At 39.4% G+C, this 20,668-nt stretch overlaps 1 protein-coding gene across 1 annotated transcript; it reads right to left on the bottom strand.

Moving 5' to 3' along the window:
• Positions 1-2,595: 2,595 nt before the first annotated feature.
• On the bottom strand, positions 2,596-6,555 carry ARF6 (ADP ribosylation factor 6). The gene is made up of 2 exons (XM_026513683.4): positions 6,470-6,555; positions 2,596-6,371 (listed from the first exon to the last, which is right to left on the bottom strand). Exon 2 carries the CDS (start codon positions 5,885-5,887, stop codon positions 5,360-5,362), a length of 528 nt encoding a protein of 175 aa, XP_026369468.1. The 5' UTR covers positions 5,888-6,371; positions 6,470-6,555; the 3' UTR covers positions 2,596-5,359.
• Between the last annotated feature and the right edge of the window lie 14,113 nt (positions 6,556-20,668).

Raw genomic sequence — 20,668 nt, 5'->3', positions numbered from 1 at the left:
CAAGTACTTCTATTTTTTAAAGTCCATTAGTAAATGTCCTCCATAAAACTTACTTCCATAATTCCTGTTAAATTATTGTTTAGTTTCTTTTAGGATATTTATAGATTCTCACATTCTACCATATAAATAGTATAGAACAACTCTCCATGAAAGAAATAATTCATGTGTGAATTTCCTAGTTTATATTGCTTGGAGGAATAACAGTACAAGAAACCAAATATCATGCAACATGTTAGTTTCCAAGTCAACAAAACACTTCCTCTTATAAGTTTCATAATACAAAATGCTGGACTCAGGACTTGATTACAGTAATACCAACTGAATAAAAGTCAGTTCAATGATGTTATCTGAACCTATTCCAAACTAATCTAGGTTATCTGGAGGAAAGGACACTTCAACAGAGAAACACATTTAACTTCTATCCAAAAACCAGTAAAATTACCATAAAAAAAGGGAAATAATTTTAATGAAATGATTCATAAGATCTTAAAGAATGTTAAAGTTGAACTTGAAAAACTACTGATTTCACACATTTAAACATATTTAGGAGGGAAAAAAAATCCAGGTTAAACTACTCAATAAGAAGTCTCAAGGATCACTAAATGTTCACATGTGGTAAATAGTATGAAAGCCACTGCTTCCTTGAGTTTTGATAAGACTCATTAACCATGGTCTTTTACTTTGGATTGTTGGATTTCCTATATATTTGGTAATATTTTAAAAACTTTTTCATAAAGGGCCAGATAGTAAATATTTTAGGCTTTCCAGGCTAAATATTCTTTGTCACATAGTCATGTTTGTATTTTCATAGTCTCTAAAAATATAAAAACCATTCTTAGCTTATTTCCTATAAAAACAGGTCACAGCCGTATTTGCCCTAGGCCATTTCCCCACCCCTGCTTTACACGATACATACTATCTTTTTGTTACCATGTCAATTCCACTGGTATTTTTCTTCAAGTATTTGCTCAAATGTCAGTTTAAGTCCTCTAAAGACGTTCCTGTTTCCCTATATATAGAACACACTATATAATACACAGTACATCACCTACCATATCTTTATTCATTATCTCATCTTCGTCATTCCCCGCACCCCCATCCCCACCAGCATAAATTCCATGAAGGCAGATTTTTCTTTTTTTCCCCACTGATGGATCTCTTGTACCCAGGCTCTCAATAAATAAATCTATTCCTGCAGTTACAAAACAAATACCATGGAGGAGATCTATATCCAAATGATATAACGTAGCAAGTGGGAAAGTATTTAAGGACAAGACTGGCAAGTACTTTCCTTTTAAAATTATTTCAAGTAGTCATAAAACATTTTAAAGAAAAAAAAATGTTCCAAATTACAGCATTTTCTTACTATTCCACAGAGCGGTTTTTCTTACAGACTAATTCCCTGGAAGGTTACCATTACTTTAGCTTCTTTAATAATAAATTTCACTTGCCGTTCGTAAACCTCTCTCCAGACTTGTTCTGCCTCTTTGATCTCACTTGCATGTATTCCCTGCCCATTAAACTCACTAATCTAGTTTGGCAACTTTAAAGTTTAGCAAATCAGAGAAAAGTTCCTTTCCCTCTTCTTCAGTGGCTCCGTGTCCCACCATTCCCTTTTTATAAACTTCCTCATATTGTAATCTTTCCTACTTTGTCTTTACCATTCAATATAAACAAGAAGCTAGATTCTATCGAATGTTCTACTCCAAATACGTTCTGCTCAGTGATTAGTCAGTCTTAAAAGTTCTTTTTAACTGCTATACGTGGTTTTACAACTTTTACCTGTAAGAGACACGATTTGCCTTGCCACACCCTGATACATACTTGGCAAGGTGCTGGGGATGTAACTGGGTGTTTAGGAAGCTCCACCACCATTCAGAGTGTAGCTACTATATTTCCAAACATATGGAAACATAAAAACCTACTGAAGAGTAAAATATCTTCTGCTATCACTGATACATTGATACTTGATAGCTATTAATAAACCACAGTACTAAGTGTATTAACATTAATATGGGGGTCAAATCATACCAGAGAACACACAAAGACATTCTAAAATCAAGTTACAGAAATTGCTAATTCAAGGGGGAATGCTTACAAAAAAGGAAATGTTGTTTAAAAAACCCTTTTATCCAACAAGTTATTCTTCATCTACTATTTTACTTTCTAAATGGCTACAATTCTGCCATTCTTATGAGACAAGCAACTAGTTTTTGGAAGACAAACTTTAAAATCTACAAGTCAATTGTCAAGGGTTAAGACAACTCTGTTGGCCAATTGTTTAGAGACACAATTCTCTACTCCTAAAAATGGTAAGGTGTGATTTTGGAAAAATGGTAGAATACAAACTGCTTAGAACCTTAATTCTTAGTTATCATAAAATCAGACTAAGTTTGGTGGCACTAAATCAGTAAAAAACCTTCTTGTACACCCAGCATTATAAGAACCAAACTGATTCTTTTTTATTCTTATAAAAGCTAAGTGACTCCCAAATCGAGTCACTTTATACCATATATCCCTGGAGAATAACATGGCCCAACACACCACATGTCCCACTTAATCTAGTCCAAACGAGTAACATAACGTGAGAAACTGCACTGTGTAATTCCTTTATTTTCTGCATATTAGTGCTTTACCAACACTACAACCATTAAGAACACAATTCCAAGTACTGTACTTTTTAGTTTGGGGAGATCACAGTCTACAGACTCATTTACTTATATTAGACAAGATTAACCTCATTCAAAACTTACTGCAGTTTATAAATTCACATAAATACAGAAATTGATGCAATTAAACAACTTCAGGATCTTATTTTTTAAATTCCTAGATCATAACTTTTTCTGCAGGTTCCAATTACCTGCCCCATGATTACCAATGGTTATGGTTCAATTTAACTACATCAATTATCAACCTTTTATATCCTTAAAGAAAATGTAAATGAAAATTACAATTTCTTACCAAAAAGTTTAGGGTTTTCCAAATTTCAAATATTTGCTTCCCTCCTCCCCCCTTCAGTTAGACATTTCAAATAAACTAAAAATAACCACATCTCACCTGCAACATTCAATAGCAATCACTTGATTATAAAATTTTAACTATGCTCCCAGTTATTTTAAAACACAAAAAAAACGGCTGCCTATCAATCTGTCTGTCACAAGTTAGAAATACTACATTTAAGAATTAAGATGAGGGTTTCAAGTTTCCTCCAGTTTAGGCATTTATACCTTTGTGCTTGTCTTGTCTAAAGATGTTACTATAGCATCAATATTTGTGTAACCCATGTTTATGTACCTTAAAATGCAATCATTTAAAACACCAAGAATTAGATTTATGGTGGAGCTTTGGGAATTTTAAAAGCAACTAAAATGTTCTCGGATGTGTCTGTCAGCTTCATTTCTAGAGATCCTTCTAAAGCAAAACTGAGAACTTTATACCTTAGTTGCATTTTGAATTCGAAAATCCCTCTGCACCATCAGGAGCCTACAACATAGCACCTTTTCTCATCTGCTTTAAGTAAAATGTGTCAAGAGTTTTACTTTCAATAGTTAACTTTTTATAGCCTTACGCTTCTCATACATCTTTGGTAAAAGCTCCATTATACAATATGGCCAAAGCACGAAGGACCAATACTGTCCAACTATGTACCATGATATCCCGCTCCATTTTAGTTTTCAGACACCCTCATGAACAAAACCCACTCCACCTTTTCCTGTATACTGCCTTTGCAGTCTACGTTTCTTAAATTCCCTACGTTTAATTCCTTGAGGATTTCTAAAATTAATCCTTAAGGCTATATGAGAACCAGATGCTGCTCACAACTCTGTATCAAGCATTAGCATTTGGTTCAAAGTATCACCATAGTGGTCTCAATAATCTAGTTACCGGTCCTAACAAGCTAAGTAATCTTGCTAGGATCTAGCTATCACCAGTGAGCACACTGCTTACCCTTGAAGAAAAATAAGTTTACATTCATTGTCATCTGTAGGTTCTTTTTCTTCATCCTACTTCCCCTTTGTCATTCCTCAAGTCTACACATCATTCATTCATCACATTTCCTTCCTTAAAGGAGATAGTGTATTAATGAACCAACAGGATATCTGACTTACTATTTGTATGAGTTAATCCTACAAACAGAATTAAATATCTTTTTTATAAACCATCTTTTCCAGTGTTCTGATTAATGGAGATGTGGATCACTCAACTACAAAAGACTTCTATCTTCCGCTTAATCAGTTGCTCTAATGTAAAAACAGGAATGTGTATTTTTCAAACTAGGTAGATGTATATAATTTGTATTGTTAAATGCTTTATTAATGAACAAAGTAAACATCCTAGTAATTTTTAAACTACTGGTCTTAGACATTTGAAATGTGGTAAAGTATATATTCCAGTTTTGCCCCAAAGTCACTTAAAATATCTACAGATATCTCATCTGTGTGTGGCATACACCATTATTGCTCCATTTTCTGGGAAGAGTCTCCTTTTAAAGTTAAAAAAGAGGGAAAGCACAGCAAAGTTGCTAACTTTGCAGTGAAAAAAATCTGTGTTGACGGGTTACACTTTCATCTTTTTATGCAGTGTAAGTTAACTATGTAATAAGGAACTTGAGTTTTATCCCTACTCATGCATGACGTATGTTTCAGAACTTAAAAGCTGACATTTCAAAGAACTTCTTACATTACCTGTTTAACATACTGATGTGCAACTGGAACATATTACAATGGTATTACTCATTATTTGCCACTGTAGGCTAAGTTTACTATACTTGTCTTAGATATAAAAGGTCACATTTGAAATTACTAAGTTAAAGGTAAAACTCATAAGGGAGGGGTAAAGGCCTTAAATATAAAAGACAAACGGCAGTTTGATTAAGCAATAATTTTCAGTTTACTAGATGAAACAGACTTGCAACATAGTCTGCATGAATGCAAAATAAGCCATCTACAGCAAGTGATAAGGAAACTGGGCAAAAAGGAAAAAAGCATACATTGCAAAAAAGATTCTCTCGAAATAAAAAAATCAAACCATTATTATAAAGACTTTACCAAAAACTGCTATATTTCCCCCATCCCATTTGCTGGAAGTCAATAAGAGCATTTAGCACTTTGTGTTCATGTCAATTGTCTGATCAGAGCATCCTAACGCAAAGCAAAAAGAGGGAGGAAAAAAAAGAAAAAACAAAGAGAAACAAAAAAAGGAAACCCCTAGCCCCCGCCCCCCCAACCGTAGAACAGTAACTCCAGAGTTCAAATTCAAAAGAAGAGAAAGTGGCAATTCAAAGAGGTGATGGTGGCGATAATCCTATGAATGGGTTTTTGATTCCTCTCCTTCCGGGGGGATAGGTGGAGAATGCTCATTAGGATTTGTAGTTAGAGGTTAACCATGTGAGCCCCTCATAGAGTCCATCCCCTGAGGTGGCACAGGAGGGCTGCACATACCAGTTCCTGTCCCGAATCCGGGTCAGGCCCAGTTTCTCCTGGATCTCGTGGGGTTTCATGGCATCGGGCAGGTCCTGTTTGTTGGCGAAGATGAGGATTATGGCGTCCCTCATCTCCCGGTCATTGATAATGCGGTGCAGCTCCTGGCGGGCCTCGTCGATGCGGTCGCGGTCGGCGCAGTCCACTACGAAGATCAGACCCTGGGTCCCGGTGTAGTAATGCCGCCAGAGCGGCCGGATCTTGTCCTGGCCGCCCACGTCCCACACGTTGAACTTGACGTTTTTGTAAGTCACCGTCTCCACGTTGAAACCCACGGTGGGAATGGTGGTCACCGACTGGCCCAGCTTCAGCTTGTACAGGATTGTCGTCTTGCCGGCCGCGTCCAGGCCCAACATGAGGATCCGCATTTCCTTGTTCCCGAAGATCTTGGACAGCACCTTCCCCATCGCGTCGGAGGAGCCGGGGCCGGGGGCATTCAGGTGTCCCGCGTCCCCTCAGCCAACTACGCCGCAGCCGCCGCGAAACCGAAACGGAGCCTCCCAGCCGCGAGGGCGCCCGTGCGGCCTGCGTGGGAGGTGCCTCCTCGGGGCAGAGGCCCGGGCTCGCCACTCACTCGGGCATCGCCGACCGCACAACTTGATCCCTCCGGTCGCCGCCGCCGCCGGGCCCTGAGTCTGCGCCGCGAGAGCCGCCGCCCTGCTGAGGCGCGGCCCGGCCCGGAACTGCCCTTCCCCCCGCGAGCGCCGCGCGAGCGCCGCCGCCGCTCCCGCTCCTCCGCCTTCTCTTCGCTCCGCCGCGGGAGACTGAGGCCCTCCGGCCCGCCCGCCGGCCCACGAGCACCGGGCTCACCACCGACCCAGGCCACCGAGACTCAGCGCGGCTCCGGCGCCTCGTCAGCTCATGGATCCTCGCGGGAACTCGGTGCGCCGCCTGCAGAGACACAGAGGAGGAAGGGAGTTACTGGCGGAGTACCAGAGCGGAGCGGAGGCCGAGGCGGCCCGCCTTTCTAGCTCAACCCAGCAGGTTACCTCCAGCCGCCGCCCTGAGCGCGGGCTCCCTCTGGCCTCCACCTCCTCCTCCCAGCTCTGCCGCTGCCGCCGCCGCCGCCGCCGGAAAAGGCGCCGAAGAAACCGCCTCACTTCCCCTCCCGATCACGCAGGCGCAGCAAGGCCGACCGTTCGACGAGAGCGACCTCTGTAAGGAGCGCGGCCCGCGCGCCTAGCGTCATCGGCGCCACGCGCGAGGGGCGGGGCTACGGCGGCTCGGAGGCCTCGCGGGTGCGGCCAGGCCCCAGACTCGCGAAACTCGGACTCTGACCCGCGCCCACCTGATGCTACAGTAGCGGCTCGCGTACTTTCTGCATTCCTCTTGCGCGCGCTCGCCTCCTCCACCCCCGCTCGAGCCCGAGGAGCAAATCCGCTGGGGAGCGCCCAGGGTGGGGCCCGCGGGAAGCGCGCTCCCACGATGAAGGCTTCCCCCATGCTGCTTCCAGACTTGTTCTCAGATGTCGGTGCCCGCCAGGTGCTCCGCGGGTGCCCTTCATCCCGCCGCAGCCCTCGCTCGTCCTCGATCACCCGGGAAAGCCCTGTGTGCTGTTTCTACCTCTCCCAGCCCCCTCCTTGGCCTCCTTTTCCCCTCGTGTTCTCTGCATTTCCTGAAAGACACGTGGGAGGCCCGTGTTTTGTGTGCAATCTGCCAGGCAGTGCGGCGCTTTTACTAGGCTTGGGTTTGCTGTGAAACCCTTCTTTTGAATGTTTGAGCCCTGTCTTTATACATCTCTTCAGGTCCAGTCCACGTTAGTTGAAAATGACAGTGTTAACCAGAGTTGCCATGCCTTGCCGCGTTTTCAACTGTATAAGGTGATAACGTTTCGTATTTAAGTATTACTTCCCTTTAGTGTGATGGGCAGTAGCGTCTCACCCACCCTTCCCTTGAAGAAGCCTAGACGATAATAATCTTAGCATACGGTTTAGAATCAGACTAACTACCTTTGTGGCCTGGATCTAGGCATTTAACCTTGCTAAGTTTGTTATCTCATGTTCTAACCGAGTGTAATGCCGACCTTGCTCTCTGTACTCTGTTTCAGTGTAAATAACAAAATGTTTGTGGAAGACTTTAGGAAACCTCTTTGTAGCAAGTGGTTAGAGATCAAGTTAGACTTAAAGTAAGGCGAAGCTTAAAATAAATGAACGAGGGGAAGGTAAAACAGGAAATAGGGTTTGTTATTTTTTAAGGAAGATGCTGTAACCGTATATGATAACATACCTATTGCATAATATAAGAATATTTGATCGTGGTAGATAGGTTAAGTGATGACCTTATAAGCTTCAGCTGAAATAAACTTACTAGAGTTATTAATATTCTGACGATGATCCAATTTACTTTCCATCTGCCTTAATGCGTACTGTCATAAAACTGAAAGAAGGATTTTGGAGATTAGGGTTCAAAGTGTTGCGTGTTTTATAGCTGTGACTCCTTTGGCCTCAACCTTCCTAAACTTCATTTTCCTTATCTATAAAATCAGACGAAGAATGATACCACTAATAAAAAATAGTCACCATTTATTGTTTGTTATGGCAAACACTGTACTAAATACTTTAAATATGTTTTTTAATCCTCACAGCAATCATATGAAGTAATTTTGAGTATTAATATTATACATATGAGGAAACTCAGGGACAAAGAGGTTGTTTTTTGAGGGTCACAGAACTGAGATTAAATCATAAATCTGCAGCTCCTCCTCTTAACCCCCTAATTATGCTATCTCCCTGGCTACCTCACACAGTTGCTTGGAATCTTAGTTACAGTATTTCTTAAAATACTTCATAAAGGCCATAGTACTTATTATGCTTGAGGGAGGAATTTTTTATATGTGGCAAATAGAGGTATTTTGCATTCCAACGTGATAGTTTTCTCAGAGCAGATTCCAGTTTTTCCAAGTAGATGAGAGATTGATCTGCTGGGCTTGGATTTATCTTTTGGTGGAAGGAGTAATATAATGAAAAACAGTAGCAGCTGGAAGCACTAGCATCTACCTGGCACTGACCCTGTGTTAGGGCTAAAAAGTTTGTTTTTGAAAGCCATCTTCTGTTTATATTCCACCAGAATGCAAGCTTCATAGAGGCAGAGACTTGTTTTGTCAACATAATGTCCCCAGTGACATTATGCAGGGATCAGAAGTTACATCAATATTTGAATGAATAAATGCCATTTATACCACAAGACCAAATGAAAGAAGAAAGGGACATACTATTTTTATCTGGGTGTAGGGTATTGGATATCTAGAGTAGCTCATCCTACCATAAATTATATTAAGTAATAATCATAAAACAATATAATGGCCAGAAAATAAATACAGACAGTGAAAATTTTAACTTTGTATATAATCATGGCAGTTGAGAAAATAAGTAAGTGAATTTCATAAAACCAAAATATCTGTAAAAAGTAACAGTTTAGGCAGCTACTAAATCCTAGCACTGATGAAACATTTTCTTGATTTCTTCTTGAAACAGTTAATAATTCAAAAATAGTAAATTTGAAAAATATTTCCATTCTGTGAAATGTTTTACAGATAAACTAAAATTTGCATTTATGAAACAAAATATTACATTTCTCCGTGTGTACCCTGTTTCACTGTTTTAAGTTTCAAACACAAATGAAAGCTGCAAAGCTACAGAAAAATTAATCTCTGCTTTTTAATTTAAAGCCTATAAATGAAAAGGTTTCTTCAGCTTACTTAGAAATGAGACTCCCCTTTTAGAAAACACCATAATTTCTAATCTGTTGAACAACCGCATGTATTATCTTGTGATATTCCTGACTAAAATACCACGTGATAAGAAAAATATTTACTTAAAAAATGGCTTAACTTTTTGCTTTTCAAATGAAATGAACAAGTCTTTAACAATAGCACCCCATTCTGTTTACCCCCGTTTCTGAATTCCTAAAGCTCTTAATCATTTATTCTGTATGACGGTGTCATATATTTCTTTTTTTTTTTTTTTAAGATTTTATTTATTTATTTGACAGATAGAGACAGCCAGCGAGAGAGGGAACACAAGCAGGGGGAGTGGGAGAGGAAGAAGCAGGCTCATAGCGGAAGAGCCTGATGTGGGGCTCGATCCCATAACGCCGGGATCACGCCCTGAGCCGAAGGCAGACGCTTAACCGCTGTGCCACCCAGGCGCCCCCATATATTTCTTTTTATCCCATGCAGTGCTAAGGACAATTCTGACCACACAGCAGGGATGGTCAGACTACATACCTGTTTAAGGAAGATACCATCCCTTGCTTATGGCTTCATTTTGAGCTTTTAGTCCACTTACCCAGCGTTGAGCTCTATCTGGTTTAAAAAAGCCTCGAGCCCCAGGAAACGTAGTAGCAGTAGAAATAAAGAGCAAACAAGAAGCTATTATAAAGTATATCTTTAGAAAAATTTCTAAGTTTTTCCATCCAAAACATTGCGGCAGGAGAATTAGCCCTCCCTTCATATTATACCTATCAGCTTATAAGCTCTCTAAGAAAGGTTTCATGTCCTTTTCATTTTTGAATCCTTAGTCCCTAGCACAATAGGGTGTATGTAGTAAAAGTAGCAAACATTTTTTGATGATAATACAGTGAAGATTGAGGCTCTCAAAAATAAAACTAAAAAATCCAATTAAGACAATGAAAACAAATAATTTTAATTTGTAAGTATTCTTGGTAACTTTTTTTTTTTAAGATTTTATTTATTTATTTGACAGAGCACAAGCAGGGTGAGTGGCAGGCAGAGGGAGAAGCAGGGCTCATCCCAGACCCTGAGATCATGACCTGAGCCAAAGGCAGACGCTTAATGACTGAGCCACCCAGGCACCCCAATTCTTGGTAACTTTAATGGATGCAAATATTTTAAAATACTTAAAGGGACACCAGGAACCAAAATAATAGTTCACTCCCTCGCCTCTTTCTGTGTCAGCTAAGGAACCACTTTCTAGATCTTCCTGTTTAACTATAAAAAATAAGTTATATCCCAATCTAAACCTTAATAATTACTTCAGTTATTGCCTGAGTATGAAGATTTCATCTCATTTTTAAAGTGGGAATGATAAAACTAAAAACTAATTATAGTTGATATTTTAGCAAATTGTTTAATAGTTAGGGCTTCGGACCATAAAAATAAACACTGAGGCAACATGGTCTAGTGGCACAAGTGAATAGAAAAAGCCAAATGATATCCTTAAATTACTCCCAACACTTCGTAATTAGGTTTGGGTAAGTTATTCATCCTCATTGATCATCATTTTTTTCTATTCCTGCAATGGAGAAATCTCTCTTAGTTGACTAGGGCAATATATAGTATTTTCCTTTACAGTTGAAAGAGCCGAGCCACTGAGAGGATAAGCTACTTTCTTAAGATCAATAAAATAGTACAAAAGAGGTTCAAATTAAGATTTTTTTTTGATTCAAGTCTGGTGTTCTTTCCTCTATTGTACAAAATAGTTGTGTGAACTCAGTAAGCTGGACTAGATCAATGGCTTTTAGCCCGGGCTGCACATTAAAATCACCTGGGGCATTTTAAAATTACATAAGTGCTTGGGCCACACCCCAGATCAAGTAAGTCAAAATATTTAGGGTAGAAGTTCTACCCACCACTCTTTTTTTTAAGGCCTCCCTGAGTGATTCTAATGTGTAGCTAAAAATGAGAACCATTGAATTAATTGCTAACTTCCCTTTACGTTAAGAAGTCTATGAATTTTGGGGATGCCAGGATGGCTCAGTCGGTGAAGCATCTGCCTTCAGCTCAGGTCATGATCCCAGGGTCCTGGTACTGAGTCCCTCATTGGGCTTCTTGCTCAGCAGAAAGCCTCCTTCTCCCTCTGCCCGCCACTCCCCCTATTTGTGTTCTCTTTCTCTCTGACAAATAAATAAAATCTTTAAAATAAAAAAGTCTATGAATTCTGAACTCTACTTATTTTATTATTCCTCTTTCTCAAATGCATACCTCCACATGCAATTTTTTGCATAGTAGAGTCCAATAATACCTTAATCACTGGTATAACTTACCAAGACATTAGACCTGTCAGACAAAGGCGTAAAAATTTCTGAGATTCTTGTAAAAAGGTATTTTAAAAACATACTATACTTATAGCTAAATTTATTGAATTTTTATTAATAGAACCACTATCAACTAGTCAGTGCCATTCAATGAAAAGAAAATAAGATGGACTACTTGGCAACCATAAGATGCTCAAACTCGCAAACTCTGGATTAAAACTTGTCTGTTAATACTTGCCATTTGGCTGCCCAGATGCAAATATCTCTCCTATTTGACTTAATCCCAAAATAGGTAGAAAGAAAGATAAAGGTGGGCAAATAGACCTATTCCTTTTCCTATCTCCCTGGTAGCTAGGATTTGGGTAAGTCAGCTGGGCTCAACGAATTAATAAATCAATGTCCAACTACAGGCTTTGAATTTTGAGAGATTCAAAATACAGAATTGCTGGGAAAAGTGCCCAGAGTGACTGAGTCCAACAGGATGGTGGCAGATATCTAGTGGCAGGAGTGCCAATGGCAACAAGTGTTATAGAAAAAGCACCAGCAAACTGTTCTGTGGCATAGGCCCAACAGTACCTTTTCTCCCATCTCTACAGCCCTCCTGACAATTCTGTGGGTCTTCTAATACACTTCCGATGAAATTATCTTCAGTTCAAGTTAACCATGGTCAGTTTGATTATAAATAAGGACCCCGAATGGTACATATTTTAATTTAAAGAATGCAAAGTAAAATCTTTAACCAACATTGTGCAAACTGAAGATCTGATTATGTTAGCAATTTTCCCATTAGGCAGTCATTCAAAATGGAGTCAGACAGGTAGAAGTCTAGAATCATTTCCAACCTGCTAAAATTATGTTCCTTCTCACAGAAGTACATGAATGTATCGTTTTTATATCAACCATTTGAATCACTATAATTTTTGGAGTGGAAAACATTTCATGTCTTGGAGATAACCATAATATTTGCTGTTAAAAGAAGCATATAATGTCAGAAATTTGGTTTTTGATATCAGAAAAGTATTTTTAAGCTAAAACAAGATTAGTATTTCTGTCTAAACTGACAAAGACTGAAATATTGATATTCTGAAAAAGGGTTTAGTTTTTAAAGAACAGAGAAGCTAAATCATTCAGACTGCTTAATTAACTGAATCCTGCAAGCTTTGTAATTAAGCAGTAAGACAACCTCAGATGTGTCGTCATTATACAATGACATACTCCATAGCTGTGTGTTGGTGCAGATAGCGTGCTCTTCAGGAAGATAGTTCAGGGACACCAAACAGCTGAGGGCTAAAATTAACCTCGTTCTGTCTTTATAGTGGTTCCAGCTTTAAATTTCTTAGTTTACAGGTTCTGTTGTTTGCTTTATCTTGTTTTTGTCTCCTCATATGGTTAGAGATCTATAAAGGAAATGGCATGAAAGCAAAATACTGACCTCTGATTAATGAGTCACAATGGTACTAAACAAATAGATTACTCATTTAAAACATTATGCAGTATTAGCTCTTTATATTACTTTTTTTTTTTTTTTTTTTTTTTTTTTTTTTTTTTTTTTTTTTTTGCCCCTAGCATTGTATTCTGCTTTTGATCTGCCTTACTTCCTGACTTGCTGGTAGGGGATTCAGCTTCTCAAGGAGATCCTTCTAACAGCCAAATGGGTGATAAAAGCAAGGTAGAAGAACTCCCTACGTTACAGAACCCAGAGAAAAGAATTAATCTTCCAAATCTCAAGAAAAGATGGTAAGCCAATAAATTTAAAACTGTTTATGGATTAGAAACCAAATAAATGAAATGATTTTAAATGCCACACAATGCTATTTCAAAGAGAATAAATGAATAAATTTAAAAATGAGTGGGAAAGAAGAAGTAGCAAGATGGGAAGGAAGAAAAAAAGGAAGAAATGAAGGAGAAAAGGAGATAATTGTATTGAAAAATAGAGTGTGGCAATCTTGTAAACTGATATACCCTAACCTAATTCAAAACCTAGCTTGGGGGGCGCCTGGGTGGCACAACGGTTAAGCGTCTGCCTTCAGCTCAGGGCATGATCCCGGCGATCTGGGATCGAGCCCCACATCGGGCTCTTCTGCTGTGAGCCTGCTTCTTCCTCTCCCACTCCCCCTGCTTGTGTTCCCTCTCTCGCTGGCTGTCTCTATCTCTGTCGAATAAATAAATAAAATCTTTAAAAAAAAAAAACCTAGCTTGGGGTTGGAAAGGAAAGAGTCCTTAGAAAAGCATGACCAGGCAGATTTATGTGAGATCTTCTCCTCCACAAACTTTTTTTATTTTGTTTTATGCACACGTAGCATGTGTACCAAGAACAAACAAGGGAGCAGTTTTTGCTGTTGAATACCTTTGGACTATCAGTATACGATTGTCTGGAGTAGGTCCCACTCCAACATACAGTTCTGAGCACAGTGTCCAAGATTTATAAGTGCGGAAATAGTTGTAAAATCCTAAGTAAATGTTACACTATAACCAATTTAACAATGGCTTAATTGGGCAAAATTTATGGTTTGTTTCCATTTCAAGTAAGAAAGATTTATGTTCCAATAGGCTTAGAAAGACACGTACTAGGTTCTGTGTCCATAGTAATAGATAACATAAATCTGCCGAGCCAAAATCTGGCTTCAGGGGTAATATTACAGTTTCATAAACTGGAGTCTATGGTGCCATGACCCTCTCTGGTGAACTAAGACAACAGTTCCTGTGCTCTCATCACTGTGGAAGGAAGATCAGCTATCTGTGTGCTGACTTCCCAAACTAACTAGATTATTGCTGGAAAGTCTTCAAAGTAGTTTCTGATGTTGGACTTCATTTTTAAATGTAAACATGGGTCTTTCTGCTTCTTATTATATCTTTTTGACATGGTAAGTCATGAATTCAATGTGCTTACCCAGTAGCAGCCTTGGTTATATAAAAAGGTTAACCTGGGACTTTATAACAATTTTGATATGGACACATCCTGAACAGTATGTCAAAGAATTAAGGGCACCTGGGTGGCTCAGTTGAGCACCTGCCTTCGGCTCAGGTCATGATCCCAGGGTCCTGGGATGGAGCCCCACATCAGGCTCTCTACTCAGCGGGGAGCCTGCTTCTCCCTCTCCCTCTGCCTGCCACTCCATCTGCCTGTGTGCGCTCTCTCTCTCTCTGTAAAATAAATAAATAAAATCGTTAAAAAATTTTTTTTAGCAGTAGAACAAGTCGCCCAACGTATTTGACACTTTTAGGGTGTCTTTGAAAACAGCTACCTCCCCCGCCATCCATCGGAGCACCGGAGCAGGTTCCTGGCATCCATGTGACTCCTCCACACATACATCTCTGGTCTTACCAGTTGGACCACAGGTGCACTCGTTATTCTAATTGGCTAATCAGATTCTCAGTCCGGAGAATTTAAGATCAGATCTGAAGGAAGACTATGTGAGTCTGTCTTTTCCCAATGGATCTATATCCTACTAACTAGTGACTACGTCACAGCCATACTCTGCTTTGAGTACTGTGTGGCAGACAGAAGTGAGTCTTCAGGAAGAAAGAAAAAACAGATGTACAGAAAGGAGCAGAGACAAACAGAGATTATTTCCTAGGCTCCGTTGCACAGTTCCAGGCCCTTCTTGGGGTCTGTCTGCATACCAACATTTGAGTTTCATGAGACATCTTGTATCTTTTTTTTTTTTTAAGATTTTATTTTTATTTATTCGACAGAGATAGAGACAGCCAGCGAGAGAGGGAACACAAGCAGGGGGAGTGGGAGAGGAAGAAGCAGGCTCTCAGCAGAGGAGCCTGATGTGGGGCTCGATCCCAGAACGCCGGGATCACGCCCTGAGCGGAAGGCAGACGCTTAACGACTGAGCTACCCAGGCGCCCCACACCATTAGAATTAGAGTCAGAAGGACTGGGCTATTGATAAGTCTAATTCATTATATAAAAAGCTCTAAACAGGTCTGTAACTTGGTCTTTTGACCTATCCTTGAATTGCTTTATAGAGCTCTTAGAATAATTTAATGCATTCCCTTATAATTATAGCAATAGTTATCTTAATGTGGGAGGAGAAAGAGACATCACAGAATCACTGGAGGAGTTTATCAGTTAGCATCATTTGCCCTAACCGGAAGGTGATTATAAAAATTAATACAATACACTCCTGTTTTGGGGAAAATCGGATAGACATACTTTTTCCAGTTCCACTCTCTACAACTAAAAACCCTGGATGTTCCATATTATACAAGAATAAGAAAACTTTAACAGATGGAGAGAAGAAAGCAGACTGGCTGCACTAGAGACCAAGGAGTGACATGGTAGTGAGTTCCCTGGGTTTTCTCTTTGACTCATATATCCCAGACTTGGAGCTTAAGAAGTCAGAAATGCCAAAACAAAACAAAACAACAACAAGAAAAACAACAAACAAACAGAAAAAACCCTCTAATGAATACTCTCTTTTCACCCAAAGAATTAGGAAAGGGACAACCTAGCAAGACAGAAAACTTTGAGAAAATAACCACTGTACTCCAGCCAAACAACAAAAATAAAGTTGTGGCCCCACATTCACCTGATACTACCCCAGCAGTATGGGCAAAGGCTGGGTGGGTAGCTTAGATTTACACCCTTGTGGGACTCTTTTTTTTTTTTTTTAAGATTTATTTGTTTATTTTAGAGAGAGAGAGCACACACAAGCATTGGGAGAGGGAGAGAGAGAATCCTTAAGCAGACTCCCTGCTGAGTGTGGAGCCTGATGCAGGGCTTGATCCCAGGACCCTGAGATCATGACCTGAGCCAGAATCAAGAGCCAGCTGCTTAACTGACTGAGCCATCCAGGTGTCCCTCCACCCTTGCTGGACTCTTAATGGTATTCTCTCTCACTAGGTGGAGCAGGGAATAGGGACTGTCATCCCTACCAAGTGGTAATGAGCCCTACCCAAACACTTGGTGTCAGTGGAGAACACATGAGAGCCTAGACTTTCACCTCCATGGACAGTTAGAGGTACCCCTTCCCCTCTCTGCTGGGATAGTATCAGAAGAGGCTTAGTGGAGAGTCAGTGTTTTCAATGTAAGTAGAGGCCTACCCCTTCTTCCACCATGGCCCCTCGTGTCCCCAACAGTCTTCACCCTTTGTGGTGTGGTGTTAGTGAAAACCATGTGGGGAGCAGTAATGAGATATAACTACCCCTTCCAACTGGAGGCCTAGTGGGGAGCCAGTACTCCCACCCCCACCCAGCAGTAACAAGGAGCCTCCCCTTAGAGTGTCAACAAAGGCTGAGTAAGGAACCTAGGCTTCTGCTCCTACCTGGTAGTAATTAGGTGGTGCTCCACTTTTCCTGTTGGAAAGGTGTTAGAGGAGACCAGCTAACACAGAAAGTTAAATAAGATCCAAAGTCTTATAATATCCAAAATCTTCAGATCTCAACCAAAATTCACTCATCATACCAAGATCTCAGACTGAGAAAAAACAATAAGTGCCAACACCACTATGACCAAGGTGTTAGAATTGTCTGACAAAGATTTTACAGCAGCCATCATAACATTGCTTCAATGAGGAATTGTGAACACACTTGAAACAACTGAAAAAATAAGAGTCTCAGCAAGGAAATAAGAAGTCTCAGCAAATATATAGAAGATATTTTTTAAAATGGAAATTTTAGAACTGAAAATATAATAAAAAAAAAAACTCAGTGGATGGGCTCCACAGCAGAATGACAGAGATGGAGGAAAAAGTGGACTGGAAGATAGAGCAATTGAAATTGCCCAATCTGAACAACAGAGAGAAAATAGAGTGAAAAAAACAGAAGAGCCTCAGAGACCTGTGGGACTGTAACAAAACTTCTAACGTTCATATCATTGGAGTCCCAGGAGAGGAGAGAGAGGGAAGGGCTGAAAAAGTCCCCTAAGATGTAATGGCTAACCACTTCCCAAATTTGGCAAAAAAAACATAAATCTACATATTTAAAAAGCTGAATGAACTTCCAATAGGATAAATCTGATCTGAGAAGACCCACATCAAAACACATTATAGTCAAACTTCTAAAAACTGAAGACAAAAAAATCTTGAAAACAACCAGAGAAAAACAACACCTTACCTACAAGGGGAAAAAAAAAACCCAATTTAAACAATAGTGGGTTTCTGGGGCTCCTGAGTGGCTCAGATGCTTAAGCATCTGCCTTCAGCTCAGGTCATGATCTCAGGGTCCTGGAATCAGGCCCTGCACTGGGCTCCCTGCTCAGCGAGAAGTCTGCTTCTCCCTCTCCCTCAACCCCTCACCCCTGCTTGTACTCTCTCTCTCTCTCTTGCTCTACTCTCTCTCTCAAATAAATTAATAAAATCTTTTTTAAAATAGTGGGTTTCTTACCAGAAAACAGAGAGGCCAACAGGAAAGAACATTTTTTAAGTGCTGAAAGAAAAAAACTGTCAACCCAGAATCCTATATCCAGTAGAACATCCTTTGGGAAATCAAGACATTCTCAGCTGAAGGAGAACTAAGAGAATCTCACCAGCAGACCTAGCCTAGAAAATGTCCAACAGAAGTTGGAAGTTCTCTAAACAGAAAGGAAAGAATTTTTTTTAAAAAAAGGAATCTTGGAACGTCAGGAGGAAAGAAGGAACATAGTAAGGAAAAATATAGGTAAGTGCAATAGATTTTCCTTCTTCAGTTTCTTAAGTTACATTTGGTGATTGCATCAGAAATTTATAATACTGTCTGATACGGTTCTAAATGTGTATAGAAGAAATGTATTAAAGACAATTATAATATAAACAGAATAACCAAGGAACATAAATATGTGAAGCAAAAACTGATAGAACTGGAAGGGAAAATAGGTAAATCTACAATTATAGTTGGAGATTTCAATACCTCTCTCTTGACAATTTATAGAACAAACTAGACAAAATCAGCAAGGATATAGAAAAACTCAATGGTGGCATCAACCAACAGGATATAATCAACATTTATAGAATATTTCATCTAACAATACAGAATACACATTCTTACCGAAGTACCCATGGAGCATACACTAAAATAGATCATATCCTGGACCATAGAACAAAAATTCAGCAAAACTTTTTCAAGTTTTTTTTTTTTTCATTTACTTCAGTAATCTCTATATCCCAGTTGGGGCTCGAACTCATGCCCTTGAGATCCAGAGTCACATGCTCTTCCAACTCAGCCAGCCAGGCATCCCAAATCTCAGCAGCTTTTAAAGAATGAAATCATACTGAGTATGTTCTCCCAACGACAATGGAATCAAACTGGAAATTTATAACAGAGAGGTAACAGGAAAATCTCTACCTGCTTGGAAACTAACACACTTCCAAGTAATCCGTAGTCAAAGAGCAAGTCTCAAGGGAAAGAAAAATACATTGAAATGAATGAAAATGAAAATGCAACATATGAAAATTTGGGGGACCAGCTAACACAGTGCTGAGAAGGAAATTTATAGCATTAAAATGCACACCCTAGAATAAGAGGGAAAGTCACAAATCAATAATCCAAGTTACCATCTCAAAAAGCTCAAAAAAGAAAAACAAATCCAAAGCAACAGAAGGAGGAAATATTAAAGAGCAGAAATTAATAAAATTGAGAACAGAAAAACAATAGAGAAGATCAATGAAACAAAGAAGCTGGTTCATTGGAAAGATCAATTAAAGTGACAACCTTGGGGTGCCTGGATGGCTCAGTCAGTTAAGTATCTGACTCTTGATCTCAGCTCAGGTTTTGGTCTCAGGGTCGTGAGTTCAAGCCCAGTGTGGAGCCTGCTTAAAAAAAAAAAAAAGTGACCACCTCTATCTAGCAAGACTGACAAAGAAGGAAGACACGAATTACCAATATCAGAAATGAAACATGAGCTGTCACTAGAGACCCTGCAGGTAACAAAATTATAATAATGGAATGCTACAAACAACTCTACACACATACATTTGACAACTTACGTGAAAGACAGATTCTTAAAAAGCACAAACTACCTCAACTAATTTAATATAAAATAGATCATTTTAGTAGCCCTATAATTATTAAGGAAATCGAATGTGTAATTTTAAAACTACAAAAGAAATCCAGTGGCTCAGGTGATTTCACTAGAGAATGCTACCAAACATTTAAAGAACTTTAGTAAACAGAAGAGGAGGGAACACTTCCAATTCATTTTATAATAGTAGTATTACCCTGATACGAAAACCAAATAAAGCAGTACAAATAATGACAAAGTTGCAGACTAATATTCCTCATTTATAAAGATGAAATTTTTAAACCATGTTAGAGAAAATTCAACTATATTATATATATATATATATATATATATATATATATATATATATATACACATTTTTTTTCATCCTACACCAATCATGTACCATATACCATGACCAGGTGGAGTTTATTTCAGAGAGGCAAGGCCATCTTAATACTTGAAAAATCAATGTAATCCAGTATTAGCAGGCTAAAGAAGAAGCACACAATCACATTTATTAATGCAGAAAAGATACTTGACAAAATTCAGCACCTATTTATGGTTAATGCTCTAAAAAAACAGGAATCAACTTCCCCAAGTTGCTTTCTGTCTCTCTGTTTTTGCTTTTTCTAGCTATTTCATATAGGTGGAGTTATACAGTATTTGTCCTTTTGTGTCTGGCTCATTTCACTTAACATAATGGGTTTTTTTGTTCTTTTTAAAGGTTTTATTTATTTGAGAGAGAGAACAAGCAGGGGGAGGGACTGAGGGAAAGAGAGACGCAGACTCAACCCTGAATAGGGAGGCTGTTGTGGGGCTTGATCCCAGGACCGCAAGATCATGACCTGAGCCAAAGGCAAGATGCTTAACCAACTGATCCACCCAGGTGCCCCTAGCATAATGTTTTTAAGGCTCATCTGTGTTGTAGCATGTGTCAGAGCTTCATTCCTTTTTTATGGGTGAATAATATTCCATGCCACATTTTCTCCACCTGTTCTAATTTGATGGGCACCTGGGTTGTTTCCACCTTGTGGCTATTGTGAATAATACTGTGACAAACATTGATATATAAGTAACTGAGTCCCAGTTTTTTATTCTTTTGGGCATTTACCTAGGAGTGGAATTGTTGAACCATATAGTGGTTGTATGTTTAACTTTTTGAGGAATTGCCAACCAGTTTTTACAGCAGCCACACCATTATATTCCCACCAGCAAAGTACAAGAGTTCCAATTTCCCCACATTCTTGTTAACACTTGTTATTATC

Source organism: Ursus arctos, unplaced genomic scaffold, assembly GCF_023065955.2.
Source record: "Ursus arctos isolate Adak ecotype North America unplaced genomic scaffold, UrsArc2.0 scaffold_37, whole genome shotgun sequence".
In the NCBI taxonomy this organism is placed as follows: domain Eukaryota; kingdom Metazoa; phylum Chordata; class Mammalia; order Carnivora; family Ursidae; genus Ursus; species Ursus arctos.
Note: the sequence above shows the minus strand (reverse complement) of the source record. Positions and strands in the feature narration are given on the sequence as shown.

What these genes read in the sequence shown, in the direction of transcription:
- ARF6 (XM_026513683.4), bottom strand. Translation starts at nt 5,887, where the DNA reads ATGGGGAAGGTGCTGTCCAAGATCTTCGGGAACAAGGAAATGCGGATC.